At 44.0% G+C, this 20,306-nt stretch overlaps 1 protein-coding gene across 1 annotated transcript in view; it reads left to right on the plus strand.

The window, feature by feature from the left end:
* The window catches only part of LOC124583871 (actin cytoskeleton-regulatory complex protein PAN1-like), a 136,493-nt gene that overhangs the window by 11,553 nt on the left and 104,634 nt on the right, over positions 1 to 20,306 (plus strand). The window contains exon 3 of the mRNA XM_047131344.1: positions 3,845 to 4,260. Within this exon, the coding sequence (XP_046987300.1) occupies positions 3,845 to 4,260 (416 nt within the window). The remainder of the gene's footprint in view (positions 1 to 3,844; positions 4,261 to 20,306) is intronic.

The raw sequence follows: 20,306 nt of genomic DNA on the forward strand, positions 1-20,306 counted from the left end.
TCCTACAGTAATGTCATGTTACGAGACGCTATTACTCAAAACATTGCAGATTCTCGTATTCGTGCTGCTATCTTAAAGTTGCCTGACCCGTCATTAGAGACTGTGATGAACATCATTGAAGCCCGATACTTTTGACTATGCTGAGTGTGAGTTAGATCAGCCATGTATTTCTCAAATTGCCTGTGCTAAGCAAGTTATGTCACGCCCGCGGCCCCACCGGCAGAGTCAGACTGTAAACACTAGCCGGCCGCGTCGTGTTAAACACATTCGTCAGCCGCGTGTGCAAAATGATGGAGTTAAGTCTTGCCCTAAGTGTGTTCTTGCTCATCCTCGTGAACGTTGCCCGTTGAGAAACGCGGTTTGTCACTTTTGTCAAAGGAAAGGACACATCCAGACTGTTTGTTTGCGTAAACGCAAGAACAATTCTAGTGCTGCCCAGCCCATGGATATTCATGTTCTTCAAAGCCAGCCCGCCCAGAAGGTCGCGTTTAAAGACTCTTCCACGGTTCGTGTGGGTAATAAACTTGTTCGCAATAAGCCACCCACCCAGCCCTCTGCTATGCGACCCAGGCGTAATTCAAACGCTGTAAAAAGTAATGTACAGACTGCAAGTGAAGCGGGAGTTGTTGTTCCACCCGCCCAACCCACGAGTTGTCGTAAGCAGCGAACACGCGCTAAACGCGCTGATTTTGTGTCTTCCGCCTCCACTGCACCGATCCAGAGACAGTGTAATAAACTATTTGTGAAGCTACGCATCCAGGATAAGACCTTCAATTTTCAATTAGACACTGGTGCGTCTGTGACTCTCATAAATAGTGCTACGTATGCGGCTATCGGCCGCCCTAAACTTTCAGCGGCAAAACATTCTTTGGCTACTTACAGTGGAGAACAAATTCCTGTGTTAGGTGTATGTAGCGTGCCAGCCACAAAATGGTTCAAATGGCTCTGAGCACTATGGGACTCAACTGCTGAGGTCATTTGTCCCCTAGAACGTAGAACTAGTTAAACCTAACTAACCTAAAGACATCACAAACATCCATGCCCGAGGCAGGATTCGAACCTGCGACCGTAGCGGTCTTGCGGTTCCAGACTGCAGCGCCTTTAACCGCACGGCCACTTCGGCCGGCGTTCCAGCCACATTCCGTGGCAATACAAAAACAGTTTCATTCACAGTGCTCCGCGCTACAGACAGTGTAAACATTTTCGGATTAGACTGTTTTGACATGTTTGGCCTGTCTATCCAAGACAATGTGTTGCAAATTAATTCTGTTGTTGTTCCTCAAGACAGCATAACCGATTTGTGTAAACAATACAGTGACATATTTAAAGACGAACTAGGTTGTGCTGCGAACTTTGCCGCTCATATTACGTTAAAAAATAATGCTCAGCCTCGATTTTTTCGTGCTCGTCCAGTGCCTCACGCCCTCCGGGCACCTGTAGCAGATGAACTTCGTCGTTGGCAAAACAACGGTGTTATTCAACCCGTTTCAGCGAGCCAGTGGGCTTCTCCCTTAGTTATTATAAAGAAACCGTCTGGCAAGTTACGTTTGTGTGCTGATTTTAAGTCGACAGTTAATCCTCAGACTGTCATTGATTCTTTTCCTTTGCCTAGACCGGACGAGCTGATGGATAAGTTAGGGGAAGCTCGTTTCTTTTCCAAAATTGATCTCCGTGAAGCATATTTGCAATTGCCCCTCGACGAGCAATCACAACAGTATTTTGTCATAAACACGTCGTTGGGGTTGTTCCGTTTTCTGCGTTTGCCTTTTGGTTGTGCGTCAGCTCCAGCTGTTTTTCAGCGTTTTTTGTCACAACTTCTGGCTAATGTGCCATCGTGTTGCAACTATTTAGACGATATTGTTGTGTCCGGTCGGACGCCTGCTGAACATTTCCGTAATTTGGAGTGTTTGTTTACAGTGTTGTCTCAGGCAGGCCTACGTTGCAACATCGATAAATGTTCATTTTTCCTTACGGAGATGGAGTATCTGGGACATGTTATTAATGCTCAAGGCATCCATCCCTTCCAGTCACATTTAGCAGCTATTCGTGATTTGCCCGCCCCTTGCAATCTGCATGAATTGCAAGCAGTTCTTGGCAAATTGACATATTATATTAGGTTTATACCTAATGCATCACAGATTGCTGCACCGTTGCATCGTCTCCGCCGTAAGAATGTTCCGTTTGTGTGGTCAGCTGATTGCCAATCAGCCTTTCAGCAGCTTAGAGGCTTTATTGAATGATCGTTGTCTGGTCCATTACGACCCTAACAAGCCTCTGGTGTTAGCTTGTGATGCCTCTTCTTTCGGCCTCGGTGCTGTGTTGTCTCACCGAGTCGGTAACACCGAACGTCCTATTGCGTTCGCATCTAAATTGCTAAACAAAGCTCAGTGTAATTATAGCCAATTGGACAAGGAAGCGTTGGCTATTGTGTTCGGTGTCACAAAATTCCATCACTGCCTCTATGGTAGACCATTCTATTTAGTAACAGATCACAAGCCCCTGACGTCACTGTTTCATCCGTCTAAACCAGTTCCTCAGCGGACAGCTCAGAGACTACAACGTTGGGCTCTTTTGTTATCACAGTACCAGTATGAGATACTGTATCGCCCTACAGCTCAGCATGCAAAAGCTGACGCGCTTTCTAGATTGCCGATTGCTGCGGATGATGTCTTCGATTCCTCTGACGACTCTTGCCATCAGATTGACGCCGATGAGCATCAATCCCTCCGGGATTTTCCGATTGATTATCGTCAGGTGGCACGTGAGACAGCTACGGATCCTCATTTGAGTTAACTATTACGTTTTGTTCAACGTGGTTGGCCGTCCAAGGCAAAGGACATATCGGATCCTGTGGTTCGTCGCTATTATCCGCAACGTCATCTGTTGTCTGTTTCGCACGGAGTTTTGCTGTTACGCACCGAGAATGACCAGCTTCGTGTAGTGGTTCCCCAAGTGCTCCAATCCAAGGTCCTCGACTTGTTGCATCAGGGTCATTGGGGAGTGGTCCGCACCAAGCAGCTTGCCCGCCGTCATTGTACATGGATCGGCATTGATAAGCAGATTACGCAGATGTCTACAGATTGTTGGACGTGTGCCGAACACCAAGCTGCTCCGCCTCAACGCTATTTTGAGTGGGCACGCCCTGCCGGTCCCTGGCAGCGAGTACATATTGATTTCGCTGGTCCATATTGTAATTCTCGTTGGCTCATCGTGATAGATGCATTTAGTAATTTTCCGTTTGTTGTGCCCATGCAGTCTACAACGTCTGCACAAACTATACAGGCGTTGACTTCAATTTTTTGTATTGAGGGTCTTCCAGAAGTTTTAGTGTCTGACAATGGTCCACAATTTACCTCTGCTGAATTTGAAAGCTTTTGTTCTGCCAATGGCATTCGCCATGTTCTTACTCCGCCGTTCCACCCTCAATCGAATGGTGCAGCGGAACGTTTTGTACGTACATTCAAGGATCACATGGACCGCCTTCGTGCTACGCACTCTCGTCAGCAGGCCCTCATCACGTTCCTGTCGTCGTACCGGACCACGCCACGCGACGGCCCTTCGCCTGCGGAGCTTCTCCACGGCCGTCGTCATCGCACCCTACTACGGTTGTTGCACCCCCCGGATCGACCCGCCGCTTATGAGCATCGCACGCGTTTTCAGCGCAACGACGCCGTTTTTTTCAGAGTTTATCACGGTCGCCGTCGTTGGGAACGTGGTACCGTGATAAGTGTCCAGGGTCGCGGTTTTTATACTGTTCAAGGTGCTACTGGGGTGCACAGGAGGCATCAGAACCAGTTGCGCCGCGCTGGCCGCCCGGATTCTGCCGCTCGTTCTTTGTCCACAGATTTGGTCCGCGGCGGGTTCCAGCCGCGCCTTCCGACTTCGCTGCCGCCCCCGGGGCAGCAGCAGCAGCCGTCGCCGCTACCACGCAGACAGCCCGTCCCGTTGATGCCTCCCGCGCAGCTTCATCCGGGAGCGCCCCAGGTGGTCGCTCCGGCGCCTGCGGTCCCTCTTCAGTCGCCACCGCCTTCGGAGCTGATGGACGTCGACCCCTCAGCCGGGCCGCCTTCCCAAGCGGTGGCTGTGCAGCCTGTCCTGCAGCCGCTTTCCTTGGGCGCCCCCAAGGAGTCTGACACCGCAGCGCCTTGTCCGGCGCCCACTCAGCAGCCGTCGACGCAGCGTCAGGAGACGCTGCCTCTCTTCGTGGGTCCCGACGCCCCGTCGCGTCCAGTACCAGAAGCTGCGCCCGTGGTCACAGGCGTGCGCCCTGACCTCGGTTTTCAGTCGGTGTTTCCCGAGGCCCCGCGCAGCCAATGCTGGGGTGCGGACCGGGGACTGCCGCCGACAACAGTCTCCGCCCCGGTCTCTTCTGCTACGCCTGCGGCCAGACCCCTCCCCCGCCGTCGACGCTCGCCACGTCATTATTCAACGACGGTGCGGCGATTTGGGGGGGAGGAGTGTTATATACTAGCCAGTAATGCCACCCGAGCCCGCTGCCAAAAGGTTGGCAGCATCAAAAGTCCGGACGCCGTCCGCATAAGCAGCGCCAGCGAGACAGGAAATCGCCGCAAGTCTGCGCGCGCCACCGCTGGCTTCTGGTTTCTTAAGCGCTGGAGTCGCGAGCGCTAGGACAGTTCTGTATTCGCCGCTCAGTTGTATACTCGCCACTGAATGGTGTACTTGCTAGTCAGTTGTGTGTTCATCGCAGCAGAGTTGTTGTTTGTCGTCAGCCGACGCTGACCTAGCCGCTCCGACTCGAACTAGACAGATCTCTGTAGACACGGAGTTCACTACTGTGTTTCTGTATCTTCGTTAATAAAGATAAGTACTGACTTTTATTTAATCTGAGTGTTTGGGTTTTCATCTTTCTGTTCACTGTTCCAGCGGACCGGTCGGCCCGCTATTAAAAGTGTGGCGGTGACTTCGTAAGCCGTTTCTACAGCGAATTGTTTGTCCCTACGAACGCCGCCACAAAAGTTATCCGAGTAGGAAAATCAATGACGGAGCTCAAATTGAAAGAACTGAGTAATACTACAACGTCATTCTTCCTATTAGACTCTTTCAGGGAATCAACATTGAAATCCCCACAAATGATAATTTGCTTCCCCCTGTCTGACAGATAGCGCAACAAAGCATCGACGTTTTCTAGAAATAGCTGGAAATTCTCTGAGGGGGACCTATACACTGTTACAATTATGAAAGTGCCATAATTTAGTTTAAGTTCAATGGCACATGCTTCCATATGTTGCTCTACACAAAATTTTTTAGTTTCCAAATTTTTTACACTGGGGAAGCTTTTGACATTTATGGCAACTCCTCCTCTCATCATATTATCTCTACTTACATGTGCAGCTAATTTGTACCCATTGATGCTAACGTTTTTGCATATCAGTGACAATGTGATGCTCAGACAGGCATAGTACATCTATTACATTCTAAGTTTCTATATCTTCTAAACAAAGCAGAAGCACATCAATTTTACTCTTCAATCCCCCAATATTTTGATGAAATATACTAACATTATTTTTCACTTTACTTTTGTGAGTATCTTGAACTTTTTTAACATCTTTAGTACTTTTCTGGCTGAGTTTCCCACTGGACACTGATCTCACACTAAAAAAGAGTTTCCACCATGAGATGTAGTTCCTCCCCCCTTTAAATTTCCTGCTATCAGCCCAGCCACTTTACCCTTCCCTTTCTTGCTGAGGTATAGGCCATGTCTAGTACAGTCCCACCTACAGAGTGAATCAACAGGAACCACACCAATGTGCGATCCTGCACCAGATCCAAGTAGCCGTTCCAACTCCAAATTAACTCTCCTGGCAGAAGAGCTCAAATGTGGTCGGTCGTGGCGCTCCAGAACCGACACAAACCCAACACTGGTATGACTCGATGTTGATGCAATCTTTGCCAGGTCACACTTTATGCTGTACCCCCGATCTCTGTCAATACTGTTGCCCGGCCCACCCACAATAACCACGGTATCTTCCTCAGTAAAGCCTCTACATAGTGAACCTAAATCCTCTGTAACCTGCCCCAGTCCAGCACTAGCTTTGAAAAAACTTGTGACCTGGTATTCTGACCCTAATTCATCCTGTAGAAGTTGGCCCACACCCCTAGCATGCGAACTACCTAGCAACAAGACTTTCTTTTTCTTTGCAGACTTCCCTACATTCTTATTCAATTTTCTGCTGAAAGCTAGTTGGGCCCTGTCTACATCTACTTCTGTGAGAGGCTCATCAGTTTCTGACTGAGGCAACAGGTCAAACCTATTTTGTACATTAATAACAAAGCTGGCTTGTTCCTTATGCTTGTTGCCACTTCCTACCCCTGTTTACCCTTCTCCCCCCTTAACCTGCCCAGTTCTCGCCTAGCTTCATCTAACTCAGCCTGAAGGGCAACAATTTTCCCCTCCTGTTCCATAATCTTTCTATCTCTACTGCATAGCCTACAGAACCACTGATGAGTCTCGCTCATTTTCCCAATTCCCACGCCACTACAATCGCCCCAATGAAAAAAGTTACTACATCCATCACACCAGACCCCGGAGCTAACGATTCTACGGCACGTTAGGCACTTTACACTCATGGTACAAATCGATTTTAGTGACAGAAAGACAATTAAGTTACCGAAAAACAATGAAAATACGTGTAAGAAAAATTAGGCCTACTCGCGACTATGTAAACAGTGGTTCAGAAGTTTTTTACTGGAAATTACTTAAGAGATGACGATACTCTACAGATATAAAGGGGCAGCAAACGTATTTAGTACACTAAACTATCAGTAAATGCACTTAAAATTGCGATATGAAGTTTAATCTGAAAGCTCAAAAGTTCGGCCTGGCCGCGATATGTAAACAAAACGAACTTTACGTGATTACTGTGAAAGTACGCGAGTAAGACAAAAACCTTTAATGGTACGCTTGAAGAGCACTATAATTAACGTAATAAATTAGTTTAAAGTGTTAAAAACAGTTTATTACTACTTAAATTACTTATCTTGTACGAGAGCTGTGGCTCAGACGTAGGTATAGCAGGCGCATGGATTTCCTTCAGACTTTGTACACTTCTATAGCCGATTATTACTACATAACGCCAAAGTAGTAAGGCGTACCACGCATGAGATTTAGGGAAAATCGCAAGACAAGTTTTATATAGCAGTGATGCAATGGTGTTGCAACACTGAACACGAGATGCCAGCGGCAGTGTGGCTAGCACTCAAGCTCCGAACTCGGTGGATCGCTGGATTGAATCCCGCTCAATCTTTTTTAATTTATATTTTTTCAACACTGGTCATGGTATATCATACATATTACATTCGAAAGGTAACATGGTGAAAAGACACGCGTAATTGCGTGAACTTTTACCGAGTTTCCATTGTTGTTTGGTTGTTCGCTAATTTTAACTGTCACAGCAAGTATTATATTAATAATCATCGAAAAGTAAACAACCAACGTATAAAAGTTTTCCCGAAAATGTGTGCTTGACGTGATTTCTCATATCTCTTATACCTACAACCAGGTAAGGTACAGGGGATTGCTTTGTACCTGGATGCTTCGATCTGCAGACTCAGGTTTAAAGGACGAGGGACAGAACTGGAAAGCCAAGTCAAACATTAATAACCAAAAGTGTAAATAACTTAACTGAATAATATAGTGAATGCCAGTAGCCAGAATAAGAGAGTAATGAACAATCAATCGTCGGATGCGCTTCGACAGTTTAACTTACAGGATGGTATTTTTCGTACAGACAAGGAAAAAATAAATTAAACTGGAGTCTACTACATCGAATGAATGTAATTTTCCGGCATGCATAAGGAAACTTCAGAGTTTCTGAGGGAAAACAAAGCTCGCAGACATTTTGAAAAAATTTTCATTCTTCCCACAACCTGTATGCAAAGCATGCGTAACGCAACACTTTCGTAAATATCGGCGCCGAAAATTGGCGGTGTACGATTGAATGTATTTTAATAGCATCATCATGGGAAGCAATTCCTCTTTCGTTGTCATCCAAATAATTATGAACAAGTTTGGTGGGACGTGATAAAGTTTTTGATTTGCCTATAGAAATAAGTCGCATAATATTTGCTGTAGTAATAGAAACAAATAACATTGGAAATTCAATAAAAGTTCATACAAATTAACGTCACTGATCACCATACCACATTTCAAATGTAATATGTACGAAATAATTAAACTAGTGTTGGAAATAAATATAAATAAAAAAAAAGAACCAACTCGATCCACACGTTACGGAGATTATACGCTCACCACACGATCACCACCACCTCGCACTTTGGGTCGCAACGCACCATAACAACTGTGACGTGTAAAACGTCTCTTGCCAGTTTCTCGAAATCACCTAAGTAGTACACCTTACTAATTGCACATTATATTGTTGTCCTAATGAATTACTGAAAGAGCATAATGTTTTATGTAAATCCATTATTCGAATGACATGGTCTTCCCTCGTGCACGACTTATTTAGCTACATAGTGAGCGGCGAGGTAATGCCTCATGCTCTCGATCGGTTACGTTGCGATTTGCTTTCGGAAGAAGTTTCCAAACAGCGACTTAAAGCCTGATGTTCTCGAGCTGCAGCAAGTTTTACCTCACCGTCTTCATTGGATTCTTGAGGCCACATAGTTCTCAGACTTCTAGTTGTACTATTCCACTCAGGAACAATTTGCTACGCATTAAGAAAGTAAACAAAATCAAAATGTAGCGAGTAGGCACCCAAGTCCAAAGGAAACACGATAAATTCGTTTCTTTTAATGAAGAAATCAAATACAAGTAAAACCCATCGAAAGATGCAAACCAGTTTCGAAAAGTTTTCAATACACAAACCGAAATCAGTAAATACATATATCCTAGCCACGTAAACTCCGTGCTACTTTGTATTCGTAAAAATAAGATTGCGCTACTTAATTGTGTCACCGGCGTAAACGTCCAAAAATACTTCACTGATATAACAGAAAACTAACAGCGCCATCTATTCGTCCTTTGGTGCACTATGCCTCGCTAATCGTATCACTGACGTAAACATTTGAACTTCTAAGCTGAGCAGATACCGAAAACTCTAAATTAATATATATTTTCTGTTATCTGAGTGTGATTAAATACGCTAAAGTTGCCTGTGAAAAACCAATGAAAATTCTACTTGTAGTTTTGAAGATCGGCATGTTTAAATTGACAGACACAACTTTTAAAAATAGTCTTATTGTTTCCAGAATGAATGTAGGGGACGAGGTACTGGCAGAATTGAAGCTGTGGGGACAGGTCGTGAGTGTTTCTTGGATTGCTCAGTCGGTATAGCACTTGCCCGCAAATGGCAAAAGTCCTGAGTTCGAGTCTCGGTCCGGCACACAGCTTTAATCTGCAAGGAAGTTTCTCTTATTGTTTGTTATACTCTCAACATCACCCATAGTCACTACTTCACAAATATTTTCGGTGTACAGAGACGATGCTTTTGCAGTTTTGCTGTTAGTATAGATAAACCCACCTTCTTCTTTCTCTTAGGTCTTCAACCGTCATGTTGATTAGCTGCAGCTAGCCATGCTTTTGTCTTCGGTCTCCCTCTTAATAGCAGTGCAGCTGGTGAAGCTAGTAACCTACACAATGTTGTTGAAGTATTCGAGTGTCGGCCTTCGTTTTGTGTTCTTCCCCTCCACTGTGCCTTCAGTGATACTTTTAATAATATCATCGTGACTCAGCAGATGGCCAACCAATGTGTCCCCTCAGTGTTAAACACGTTTCCAAATACATGACTTCTATTCTTCCAGCCTGTAAAGCAGCTCTTCATGTGATACCTTGTCTACCAAGGAAATCCTTAGCATCTGTACCACCACATCTCGAATGCTATTATTTTGCTTTTAAGTGAACACACTGCCTGTTGACTGTACTGTTGTTTATTTAATTATGACGCAGGTTTGGACCTTATATGCCATTTTCAAGTGACTGACTTTAGGTCATTACTATATATTGCAGGACTTCAAGCGCAAAATTAGCCAAAAATTAAGAAAAACATTGGCTTCCCAAAATGGGAATGTATGTTTCCCGAATGAAATTTTCACTGTACAGTGGAGTGTGCGCTGATGTGAAACTTCCTGGCAGATTAAAACTGTGTACCGGACCGAGACTCGAACTCGGGACCTTTGCCTTTCGCGGGCAACTACTCTATCCTTTCTTCCAGCAGTGCTAGTTCTACAAGGTTCGCAGAAGCGCTTCTGTGAAGTTTGGAAGGTAGGAGACGAGGTACTAGCAGAACTGAAGCTGTGAGGGCTGGTCGTGAGTCGTGCTTGGATAACTCAGGTGGTAAAGTACTTGCCCGCAAAGGCAAAGGTCCCGAGTTCGAGTCTCGATCCGGCACACAATTTTAATCTGTCAGAAAGGAGTATATGTTAATGACACAAGCTCAGTCACTTCAAAATGGCATAATAGTCCGAAACCTGCGTCGTAATTAAATAAACAACAGTACAGGCAAATAGCGGTGTGTTCATTTAAAAATTGTTGTATGATTGTCGCCCAGTAAGCTCAAAAACTGTTATTTTGTGTTCTTCTACTTCTCTGAGTGCCCACGTTTCACTTCCGTACAGCTACTCATCCTGTAAAAAACGTCTTTTTTGAGATGTCTCTATGCAGCTAAATCTGAAACAGTTTGTTCTCTAGTTCAAACCAACCTTCGTTTGGTAGATTCGGTTTGCAACGTCTTTCACTGGTTTTCCATCTGATGTAATTTTACTCCCTAGGCAGGCGATGGATTCAACCGTCTTCAGTCGCTCATGATCGTCAAGTGAGCATTGAGCAACGATGCTTTGCCTATTCACCATTCTGATTTTCGTTTTACCAGTAAATGCTATGCAAACCATCTTACGTTGTACAGCAAAAACATGTATTTATTGACGACCGGTTTCAGAATGTTTGTCCATTCCAAATGAGCCTGAGGGATAAAAACAGCGAATGTTACAATACACAGCAATTATGTTTACAAAATTGCTTACAATAGCAACTTAGGCCCTACAACTCCAGCATGCTGGAGGTACAGAATCTTAGATTTTAGTTTTTGCTTCATGAATATTCATATAGTAGAAAGAGCCGATGTTGGTCTCTATCTTGGTCAGCATCACTTCTAATTGCCCCGCATCTTCACTTAACACTGCAATATCACAGCAAATCTCAGCTTGTTTGTTTTCTTACTATGGAATCTAATTCCTCCTGAAGTTCCTAGTTTGCCTCTCCGACTTCATCTACATCCCTCTGAATGTATCCACTGAGCAGTACAGGAGAACTGAGCAACCCTGTCGTGCAGACGGCGCAGTTGTAGCTTCTTCTTGATGTTCCCCACATCTTATCACAGTCACCTCTGTTCTGTACAGTCTCAACTCACCTCTTCGGTCCTTACACTTTATGGCATTCTCTCTCCGCATACTGAAAAGCCGTAGTCATTCTACACTGTCAAATACCTTTTCTAAGTCGAATAAGATAATATATTTACCTTCTTTAATATTTTCTAAAGAATTCATCGTAAGCATAGTATGGCTTCTATTGCGTCCACACCTTATTTAGATAGCTTAATATCTTACTTTATTTACAACGTTTTCGGCTACTGCCCTCAACTTGACAACTAGACACTTGACACGCCGCTTCGGCATAAGATTTGATCTAATGATGACAGTAGCTGATTGAACGTTATAAGCAAAACAATATGTAAACACATGATTTACAAAATTGTTGCACTTCATACTGGAGCGTCAGTTGCAGCTCCACGCAAACTGAAACTGAAACCTTCCAAATCGATGGTGGTGCGTCGACCGACTAACTTGGATACTGCAGCTTTTTGTCATTACTGCAAGGATGGAGAGATTGATCCTGAGATATTCTTTTTCCTGATAAATGTGCCTGAATTTGTCGTGGTGCAATCGACAGCCGGCCGGTGTGGCCCAGCGGTACTAGGCGCTTCAGTCCGGAACCACGCAGCTGCTACGGTCCCGGGTTCTAATCCTGCCTCGGGCACGGATGTGTGTGATGTGCTTAGGTTAGTTAGGTTTAAGTAGTTCTAAGTGTAGTGGACTGATGACCTGAGATGTTAAGTCGCATAGTGCTCAGAGCCATTTGAAGCATCAATCGACACTGTTGTCTGTAAAACCTCACCAGTTACATCAAGGGCCTCTGTACAACTTCTAAACAGGCCTGCGAAGTGATTAGTGTAACATAAATTATTGCAACTATCTTCTTTTTCCACGAATCATTACTTCTCATGATCAGCATATTGCAATTTTTTCGACACTAGTATAAAAATCTACTGCTATTTCGTGGAATATAATGTAAGACACGACTCACTGTTGCTCGTACAAGGAACCGAGGATGACATCGATAAAGCACTCAGTCCATTTCAAGGGTTCAACAAGAAATTTTCGTTCACTGCAGAGTTCGAAATTATCCAGGTTTTTGACCTGCAAATACCGAGACAAGTCAAATTACATGTCTGTAAGATCTTTATATAGGAAACGGCCACAGGTGTGATTCACAACGTATCATATAACTCACGAATTTGTAAGGAAACTGCGTTTAGAACGTTAGTGTACGGGAGCGATGAGCGTGCCTATGGGTCCAGCGGATAGACTGAATAACTTAAACATTGTTAAACCATTAGCTGTAACACAATGGATATGGTTTAAGTACGGTGGATCGCAATATCGACAGCGGGAAGAAGAAACAAGAAGAGGAACTAACTAAAGATCGTCATCAAGCCATATTTTAAGATAATTTCAGAGATTTTGCCAAATATATTTTAACCACACAATGTCTAGTTAGCATTCCAATCGAAAAACTTAGATGTAGTTAATAGCATGAGGTCGGGAATTGGAAAAGTAAACTAGAACAATTGGGAAAGTGTAGGATACAGACACAGTGTGCACACTGAGCTGTGTGGTATATAGGACGGATAGCATGGAGATGGATATGGTTTAAGTATGGTGAATCGCGATATCGACAGCGGGAAGATGGAACAGGAAAAGGAACTATGGATCGTATCAAGTATCAAGAGCAGAAGGACATTTTCAGATTGGGAAAAACAATAAAATAACTGTAGCAGCTAAACAAACATACAAAACTTGCTGACTGTCAAAATGGTACTGAAGAGGATTTATCGTTTATTTGTTTTGCTGTTACAGTTATTCCATAACTACACGCTCTGAAAATGTCGATGTGCTCTTTATACCTAGTCGTAAATGTCCTTCTTAACAGTCCGGTATACCTCTCGGCTCACATGAACATTGTATTCTATACATTCCAACTTGTTCTAGTTTACTTTTCCCATTCCCGACGTCATGCCTGAAACTACATCTAAGGTTTTCGATTGGAATGCCTTGGCGAAGAAAGGGAGAAAGCTTGACCTGCTTGAAGAAGTACTAACATCAACTCGCCCGCCCATCTAGCCGCGCGGTCTAACGCACTGTTTCCCGAGCGGGAAGGCGTGCCGGTCCCCCGGACGAATCCGCCCGGCGAATTAGTGTCGAGGTCCGGTGTGCCGGCCAGCCTGTGGATGGTTTTTAAGGCGGTTTTCCGTCTGCCTCGGCGAATGCGGGCTGGTTCCCCTTATTCCGCCTCAGTTACACTATGTCGGCGATTGCTGCGCAAACACTGTCTCCACGTGCGCGTACACCATAATTAATCTACCATGCAAACATTTGACGTTCCCGGTAGGGGGTCCACTGGGGACCGAACCGCACAATAACCCTGGGTTCGGTGTGGGGCGGCGGTGGGATTGGCGGACAGCTGGGGCCTGTTGTGGGGTTGCCAACCACTGAGGGCTACGGCGGGACGAAGCCTCTGCGTTGTTTCTAGGTCCCCAGTTTAATATACAATACACACACACACACAACATCAAGTCACCGAAACAAATTTGGTTAGTGTGCTAACAGGAGAGGTCGCTACCAGATCCTTCAGTGGGCTCATTGATTTTCTTTTTGTAATTTAATAATACCATGCATGTAATGTTTCTTTATAACCCTTGTATCATCTCTGGAACGGAGCGTAACGGTTGATAATACACTGGGTCAATGCAGTTATTTTAAAAAATGCATAACACTGTGCTGTCTGTAATAATGTAATTTTTTTCATTTTCCTACCAGTTTCGATTCTGTACCATCGTCAATCGCAGAAAAATTTTCACAGATATAGCACATGTCATACAAGCTTTAACTTTTTTAAAATTTGTACGTGCTCTTGACCACCGCCTAAGAAAGATGTTCAGAGCAGTTAGCCGCCGCTGTACGATTGATACTTACAGAAGCAGTGTAGGCAAAAGCGGCTGGCGGTACGCTAAGCAGACGCGATCGGTGGTATAGTTTCGGAAAGGTATGCCTTGGTAAACAGGCGTAATAATGAAGCAGAACATACAGGGGTTGTCGATTATAAAATTATATGACTGATATTTTCTCTGTCACTGGGGAACATTTTCTGTATTTACCTAATGTGAACGTAAATATTTATACATTCTTAAATCCTTTTCTCTTTTGTGTTTTAATACGAATGAAGTTTAACCCACCTCATTAAACTGGCTGTAACACTTCATGCAACTTCAATTGTATTCAATCTATATGCAAAAATGCTTTGGTGGGGTTAAATTTTGCTAGAGATAAGTAACAAATACAGACGAACAGTTGACGATGGTACGCTGTAATGTAGTGATTGATGGAAGGATCACGTCGGATTGTTAGTGAAAAGCCAGTTGTATTTCGTAGGAAGTGGGTTTTCTTGGCAGCAATGAATGGACGCTGAAGAGAAGGTAACTCGAAGTGTTGACGTACAGTCCGTCGGTGCTGGGACTGTCATGTAACGACGAACGCGTGAGTGCATCTCGGTAAACGGATAAAACGTTGTAAATTCGCGTAAGGGGAGGGAGTTTTCTCGGTAGTGATGGAAGTCAAGAGATTGGATGTAGAAGAGCGGGTAATGTAAGTGAACCAGAGGAAGCAATTTGGATACGCAGAAGCTAGCAGAACGCAGAAGCTTCGAGAGAACTGTCATAGTAACATTGTTTAATTAAAGACGAAGTTTCGAATAGAAATTGGACTTGATATTTTCAGCGAAGAATAGCGATTGCAAGGGGGTAAGAATTAGAAGAAAAGGAGACTTTAGTACCGTGTAATATGGTGGTGGACTGACGCATCTGATCAGAAGATCACCAAAACCTCGGAGGTACGATAAGAAATAACGCGAGTATATACTGCACCATCACATACCGGATAAGAAACATTAAAAGTTTACTCCGCTTGAGAATACTGGACCTCAGTGGCGTTTGGACGATATTACGAAACACGACTGCCTTCGATTATTTAGTGCACGAAAAAAGTGTAAAGTATATAGTTTTATTGCGATTAATGATTTGGTGTGATGACCAAACTGTACATTAATTTTGAAGGTAAGATATAAAAAAAAGACTACTCGCCAGTTAAATGTATCATTACAAGGTAGTCCACTGTTTTGTTCATAAATAGTGTTCCTGTCTCATCCGTGGAACATTCCATGCCCATATTGTTTTTGGAAAATATTTCTCAAGTCTCCGGCTTAACTAAGTACCATTATTTCGTTCACTGACAAGAAAGCATCCTACGATTTTGTTATCTCCCAGTTCATTGATAACATATGCCAGATCATATGACACGCGACGATTCCAGCGATTATCAGCTGGGGTATTATTATTGCACGTAAGCCATAAGAACATTGCAGTACCGATCAATGTTTTGCATCTTCATAAAAATATATCTAGTGACAGACGTTCATACGAACATCAGCTACAAATTGACGAATGTAAACAACAGTGAAAATCAAAGGAAGTTATACAGAACAACAATAATTAACATGATTATGTTTTACTTACACATTCCGACTTCAATTTTCTCACAGTTAAAATTATTGTCATGCTATATAAGTTAACTCTGAAAGAGCCCTGCCCTGGCGTACGGGACTACAAGTCCCACCGCCACACCTTCACCTGCCCATGTTAGGCAAAATTCTTCTGCCTGACTCATGTAGTACCATCACCGTCAGAGGGTGGTACGGGACTACAAGTCCCACCGCCACACCTCCAAAGTGAATTGCAGTGACGGAGTCACTGCCCTGTGGAAACTTACTGCCTCACCAACACAGTTAGACCGCAATAGACCGGTGATGCTGTATTGTAACAATCACCCCGGACTACAAGTCCATTAAAAAAAAAAAAAAAAAAAACCGAACGTCTGTTGCTAGCAATGCAATATTGAATAAATCGACTGTACCGTTCCATCGAAGACAGGTTTGAGGGGCTGCGCTGAATGACGATGGTTCAAGCTCAAAGAAATCGGAACAAGAAATTGAAGTGTACCAAATGTTGGGTCAGTTTCATCTCAGCAAACGATTCGCCGTGACCTTGAGCAAGGTCTGATTGGAGGAAACAAGTCACAACGCGTTAAGTGTCAAGTATCAAGTAATTTTTATCAAAATATAGTCATGCACTGAGGTAGATCGGTAAAGCTGTGGCGAGCATTCGACTGATGTTATTGTCAGTGGCTGCAGGTAATTGTTTTAGCATAGTTCGGAGATGTTCCAGCGTATGAGAAAGTCATCCACTAAAGTAGTTCGGTGAAGCTGTGGCGAGCATTCGACTGATGTTATTGTCAGTGGCAGCAGGTAATTGTTTTCGCATAGTTCCTAGATGTTCCAGCGTATGAGAACAATAGTGCACGGCGCTTAGGCAGTCATTCAGTAGCGTAGATTATCATTTCTTTATCAACTGTAGCCGATGTGTCTGTTAACAATGGGAACAGGCGGACATTTTTCTATTTTTATGTGACGGTGCTAGTGAGTCGCGGATTTTACGTACATTGTATGAATGTGTCTACGCTTTTTAAAATGCCGGTGTGCGAAGTTAGACGTGCTGCTCGCTTCGATTGCGCGGTCGTGCATGCATCGTTGCCGGAGTGTGGCTCGGCGGTGGGGCGAGAGCGCCACCACGTGGAAGTCGAGGAAGATGCAATGCTACGGCCGCGGTTTTGGAGAGCTGTGTCCCTGTTGGGGCGAGAGCGCATTCTGCTGATAGTTATGAGTTGAATGCAAGCTGCAGGTCGAACATTAAGGCGTGTCCGCTGTTGGTCCCTGGCAACCTATGTCCTGAGTAGCAAACATATAAGAGACCATGTAGACTTTGCATTTGTTACTATTCCCTGCCAGCTGCGAGCGACCGGTTCCTGTTATTACGCATTTTGGTAAGCAGTTTAGATTTTGTTTTATTTAGGGGGCTTTTGGTCCCCTGTCGTGAAGCTATTGTCTAAATAGTCCTGTACTGCTTTTAATACAGGTTGACTTCCGCGTTTCTTTAGGTTGGTGCCTAAGTTCGGTTTTCTTCTTCGTGCTGGTATTCCGGTTGTTGTGGATTTATTTATCGACTATCACTTTTATTTGTACTTCACTGTTGCTGTTTGAGTTTACATTTTGTCATTTTGTAAGGGTGAGTTTAGTTATGGACGCTAGAAAATGGAGTGCCAAGTGGAGAAATAGGTACATTGCCCAGGTATCCCTCTGTCTGCGTTCAGTAGAAGGGTGACAGCAGAGGAGGTAGCCTGAAACATTTGCGCCGTAAGTGCGGATCATGCCACAGGACGGAGCACAACAAGAAAACGGGTTTCTCCTTTTAAGGAGGATCGTTCTGATGTTAGTGAGTCTTTCAAATGGTTCAAATGGCTCTGAGCACTGTGGGACTTAACATCTGAGGTCATCAGTCACATAGAACTTAGAACTACTTAAACATAACCTAAGGACATCACACACATCCATGCCCGAGGCAGGATTCGAACCTGCGACCATAGCGGTAACGCGGTTCCAGACTGAAGCGCCTAGAACCGCTCGGACGCACAAGCCGGCTTAGTGAGTCTCAACGTTCAGGAAGAACTTTGGGGTTAGATGAAGATCGTTTTACCGCATTAATGCATAATAATGCATGTCAATGTACTCTAGAAGTGGAACACAATGAACTGTGGTCATTTCACCATCGTGCGACATTTGCATGCAATGTGAGAAATTCAAAAATCGGTTGCATGGATGTCGTATGGTCTAAGGCAAAATCACAAAAACTAGAGTGTGCCCATATGTATCGTCGCTAGTGATGGGAAATAGCGTCTTTCTGGTGACATAAGGAAAATAAACAGGTGTTGACAGATGTGAAAATTACCGAACTATAAGTCACAGCTGCAAAATACTAACGCGAATTCTTTACAGACGAATGGAGGAACTGGTATAAGCCGACCTCGGGGCATATCAGTTTGGATTCCGTAGAAATGCTGGAACACGTGAGGCAACACTGACCTTACGACTTACCTTAGAAGAAAGATTAAGGAAAGGCAAACCTACGTTTCTAGCATTTGAAGACTTAGAGAAAGCTTTTGACAATGTTGACTGGAATACTGTCTTTCAAAATCTGAAGGTGGCAGGGGTAAAATACAGGGAGCGAAAGGCTATTTACAATTTGTACCGAAACCAGATGGCAGTTATAAGAGTCGAGGGGCATGAAAGGGAAGCAGTGGTGAGGAAGGGAGTGAGACAGGGTTGTAGCCTATCCCCGATGTTATTGAACCTGTATATTGAGCAAGCAGTAAAGGAAACAAAAGAAAAATTCGGAGTCGGTATCAAAATCCATGGAGAAGAAATATAAACTTTGAGGCTCGCCGATGACATTGTAATTCTGTCAGAGACTGCAAAGGACTCGGAAGCGCAGTTGAACGGTATGGATAGTGTCTCGAAAGGAGGATGTAAGATGAACATCAACAAAAGCAAAACGAGGATAATGGAATGTAGCCAAATTAAGTCGGGTGATGCTGAGGGAATTAGATTAGGAAATGAGACACTTAAAGTAGTAAAGGAGTTTTGCTATTTGGGGAACAAAATAACTGATGATGGTCGAAGTAGATAGGATATCAAATGTAGACTGGCAATGGCAAGGAAAGCGTTTCTGAAGAAGAGAAATTTGTTAACACTGAGTATAGATTTAAGTATCAGGAAGTCGTTTCTGAAAGTATTTGCATGGAGTGTAGCCATGTAAGGAAGTGCAACGTGGACGATAAATAGTTTGGACAAGAAGAGAATAGAAGCTTTCGAAATATGGTGCTACAGAAGAATGCTGAAGAATAGATGGGTAGCTCGCATAACTAATGAGGAGGTATTGAATAGAACTGGGGAGAAGAGGAGTTTGTGCCACAACTTGACAAGAAGACGGGACCGGTTGGTAGGACACGTTCTGAGGCATCAAGGGATCACAAATTTAGCATTGGAGGCCAGCGTGGAGGGCAAAAATGGTAGAGGGAGACCAAGAGATGAATACACTAAGCGGATTCAGAAGGATGTAGGTTGCAATAAGTACTGGGAGATGAAGAAGCTTGCACAGGATAGAGTAGCATGGAGAGCTGCATCAAACCAGTCTCAGGACTGAAGACCACAGCAACAGCAACAACAAAGGAAAATAATGGAATGAGGCGAAACAAAGCAGCAACTCCCCGTACAAGGACCTGCGCACATCCACAAAGATAATGCTACGCATCTGGTGAAGCAGGACATTGTGGAGTACTACGATCTGCTTCCACGAGGTGTAACCATCACTGATGACATTTATTGTCAGTAACTATGACGTCTTGCAGATGCAATCCGAGACCAACGATCAGGAAAACTGAGTGAAGTGACGCTCGCATTCTGCTAGACTGGCGAGGAACACTACAAGAATTTGGTTGGGAAGTCACTCCGCACCCACTTTATTCGTCTGACCTCGTGCACTCAGATTTTCACCTTTTCCGCGCTCTACCGAACTACCTTGGAGGAATTTCCTTTCCGGGTGAAAATGTGCTTTGAATATGGCTCGATAAGTTCTTAGCCTCAAAACCACGTGATTTCTATTGTCGCGGAATCGAAGAGTTACTCCAGCGTGGCAAACGTTGTAAATAGTGATGTTCTGGCAGACTAGAATTTAGCATTCTCTTTAGATATAATTGCGGCCTTGACGATTAGACTTGCTCTTCTCATTTATAGCATATACCCCAAGCCCTTACGTCTTCGTTTCTGCGTCTGTCTAATCTTGTGGAACCCATCACACCTCTTAGAAATTTCATTTTTGCCGCTAGGATTTTACGTTCTTGCTTTCAAGTAGTTGTCCAAGTTTTACTTCCAAGAAACAATGTGAGGAGTAGTCATTTTATAACTTTATTTGCGTTCATTTTCTCATGTTCTGTTGATTGTTTCGCATATCATTTGATATTTCTGCTGTTTGTTGTGAATTTCGAGGTCA

Source organism: Schistocerca americana, chromosome 1, assembly GCF_021461395.2.
Source record: "Schistocerca americana isolate TAMUIC-IGC-003095 chromosome 1, iqSchAmer2.1, whole genome shotgun sequence".
Classification (NCBI taxonomy): Eukaryota; Metazoa; Arthropoda; class Insecta; order Orthoptera; family Acrididae; genus Schistocerca; species Schistocerca americana.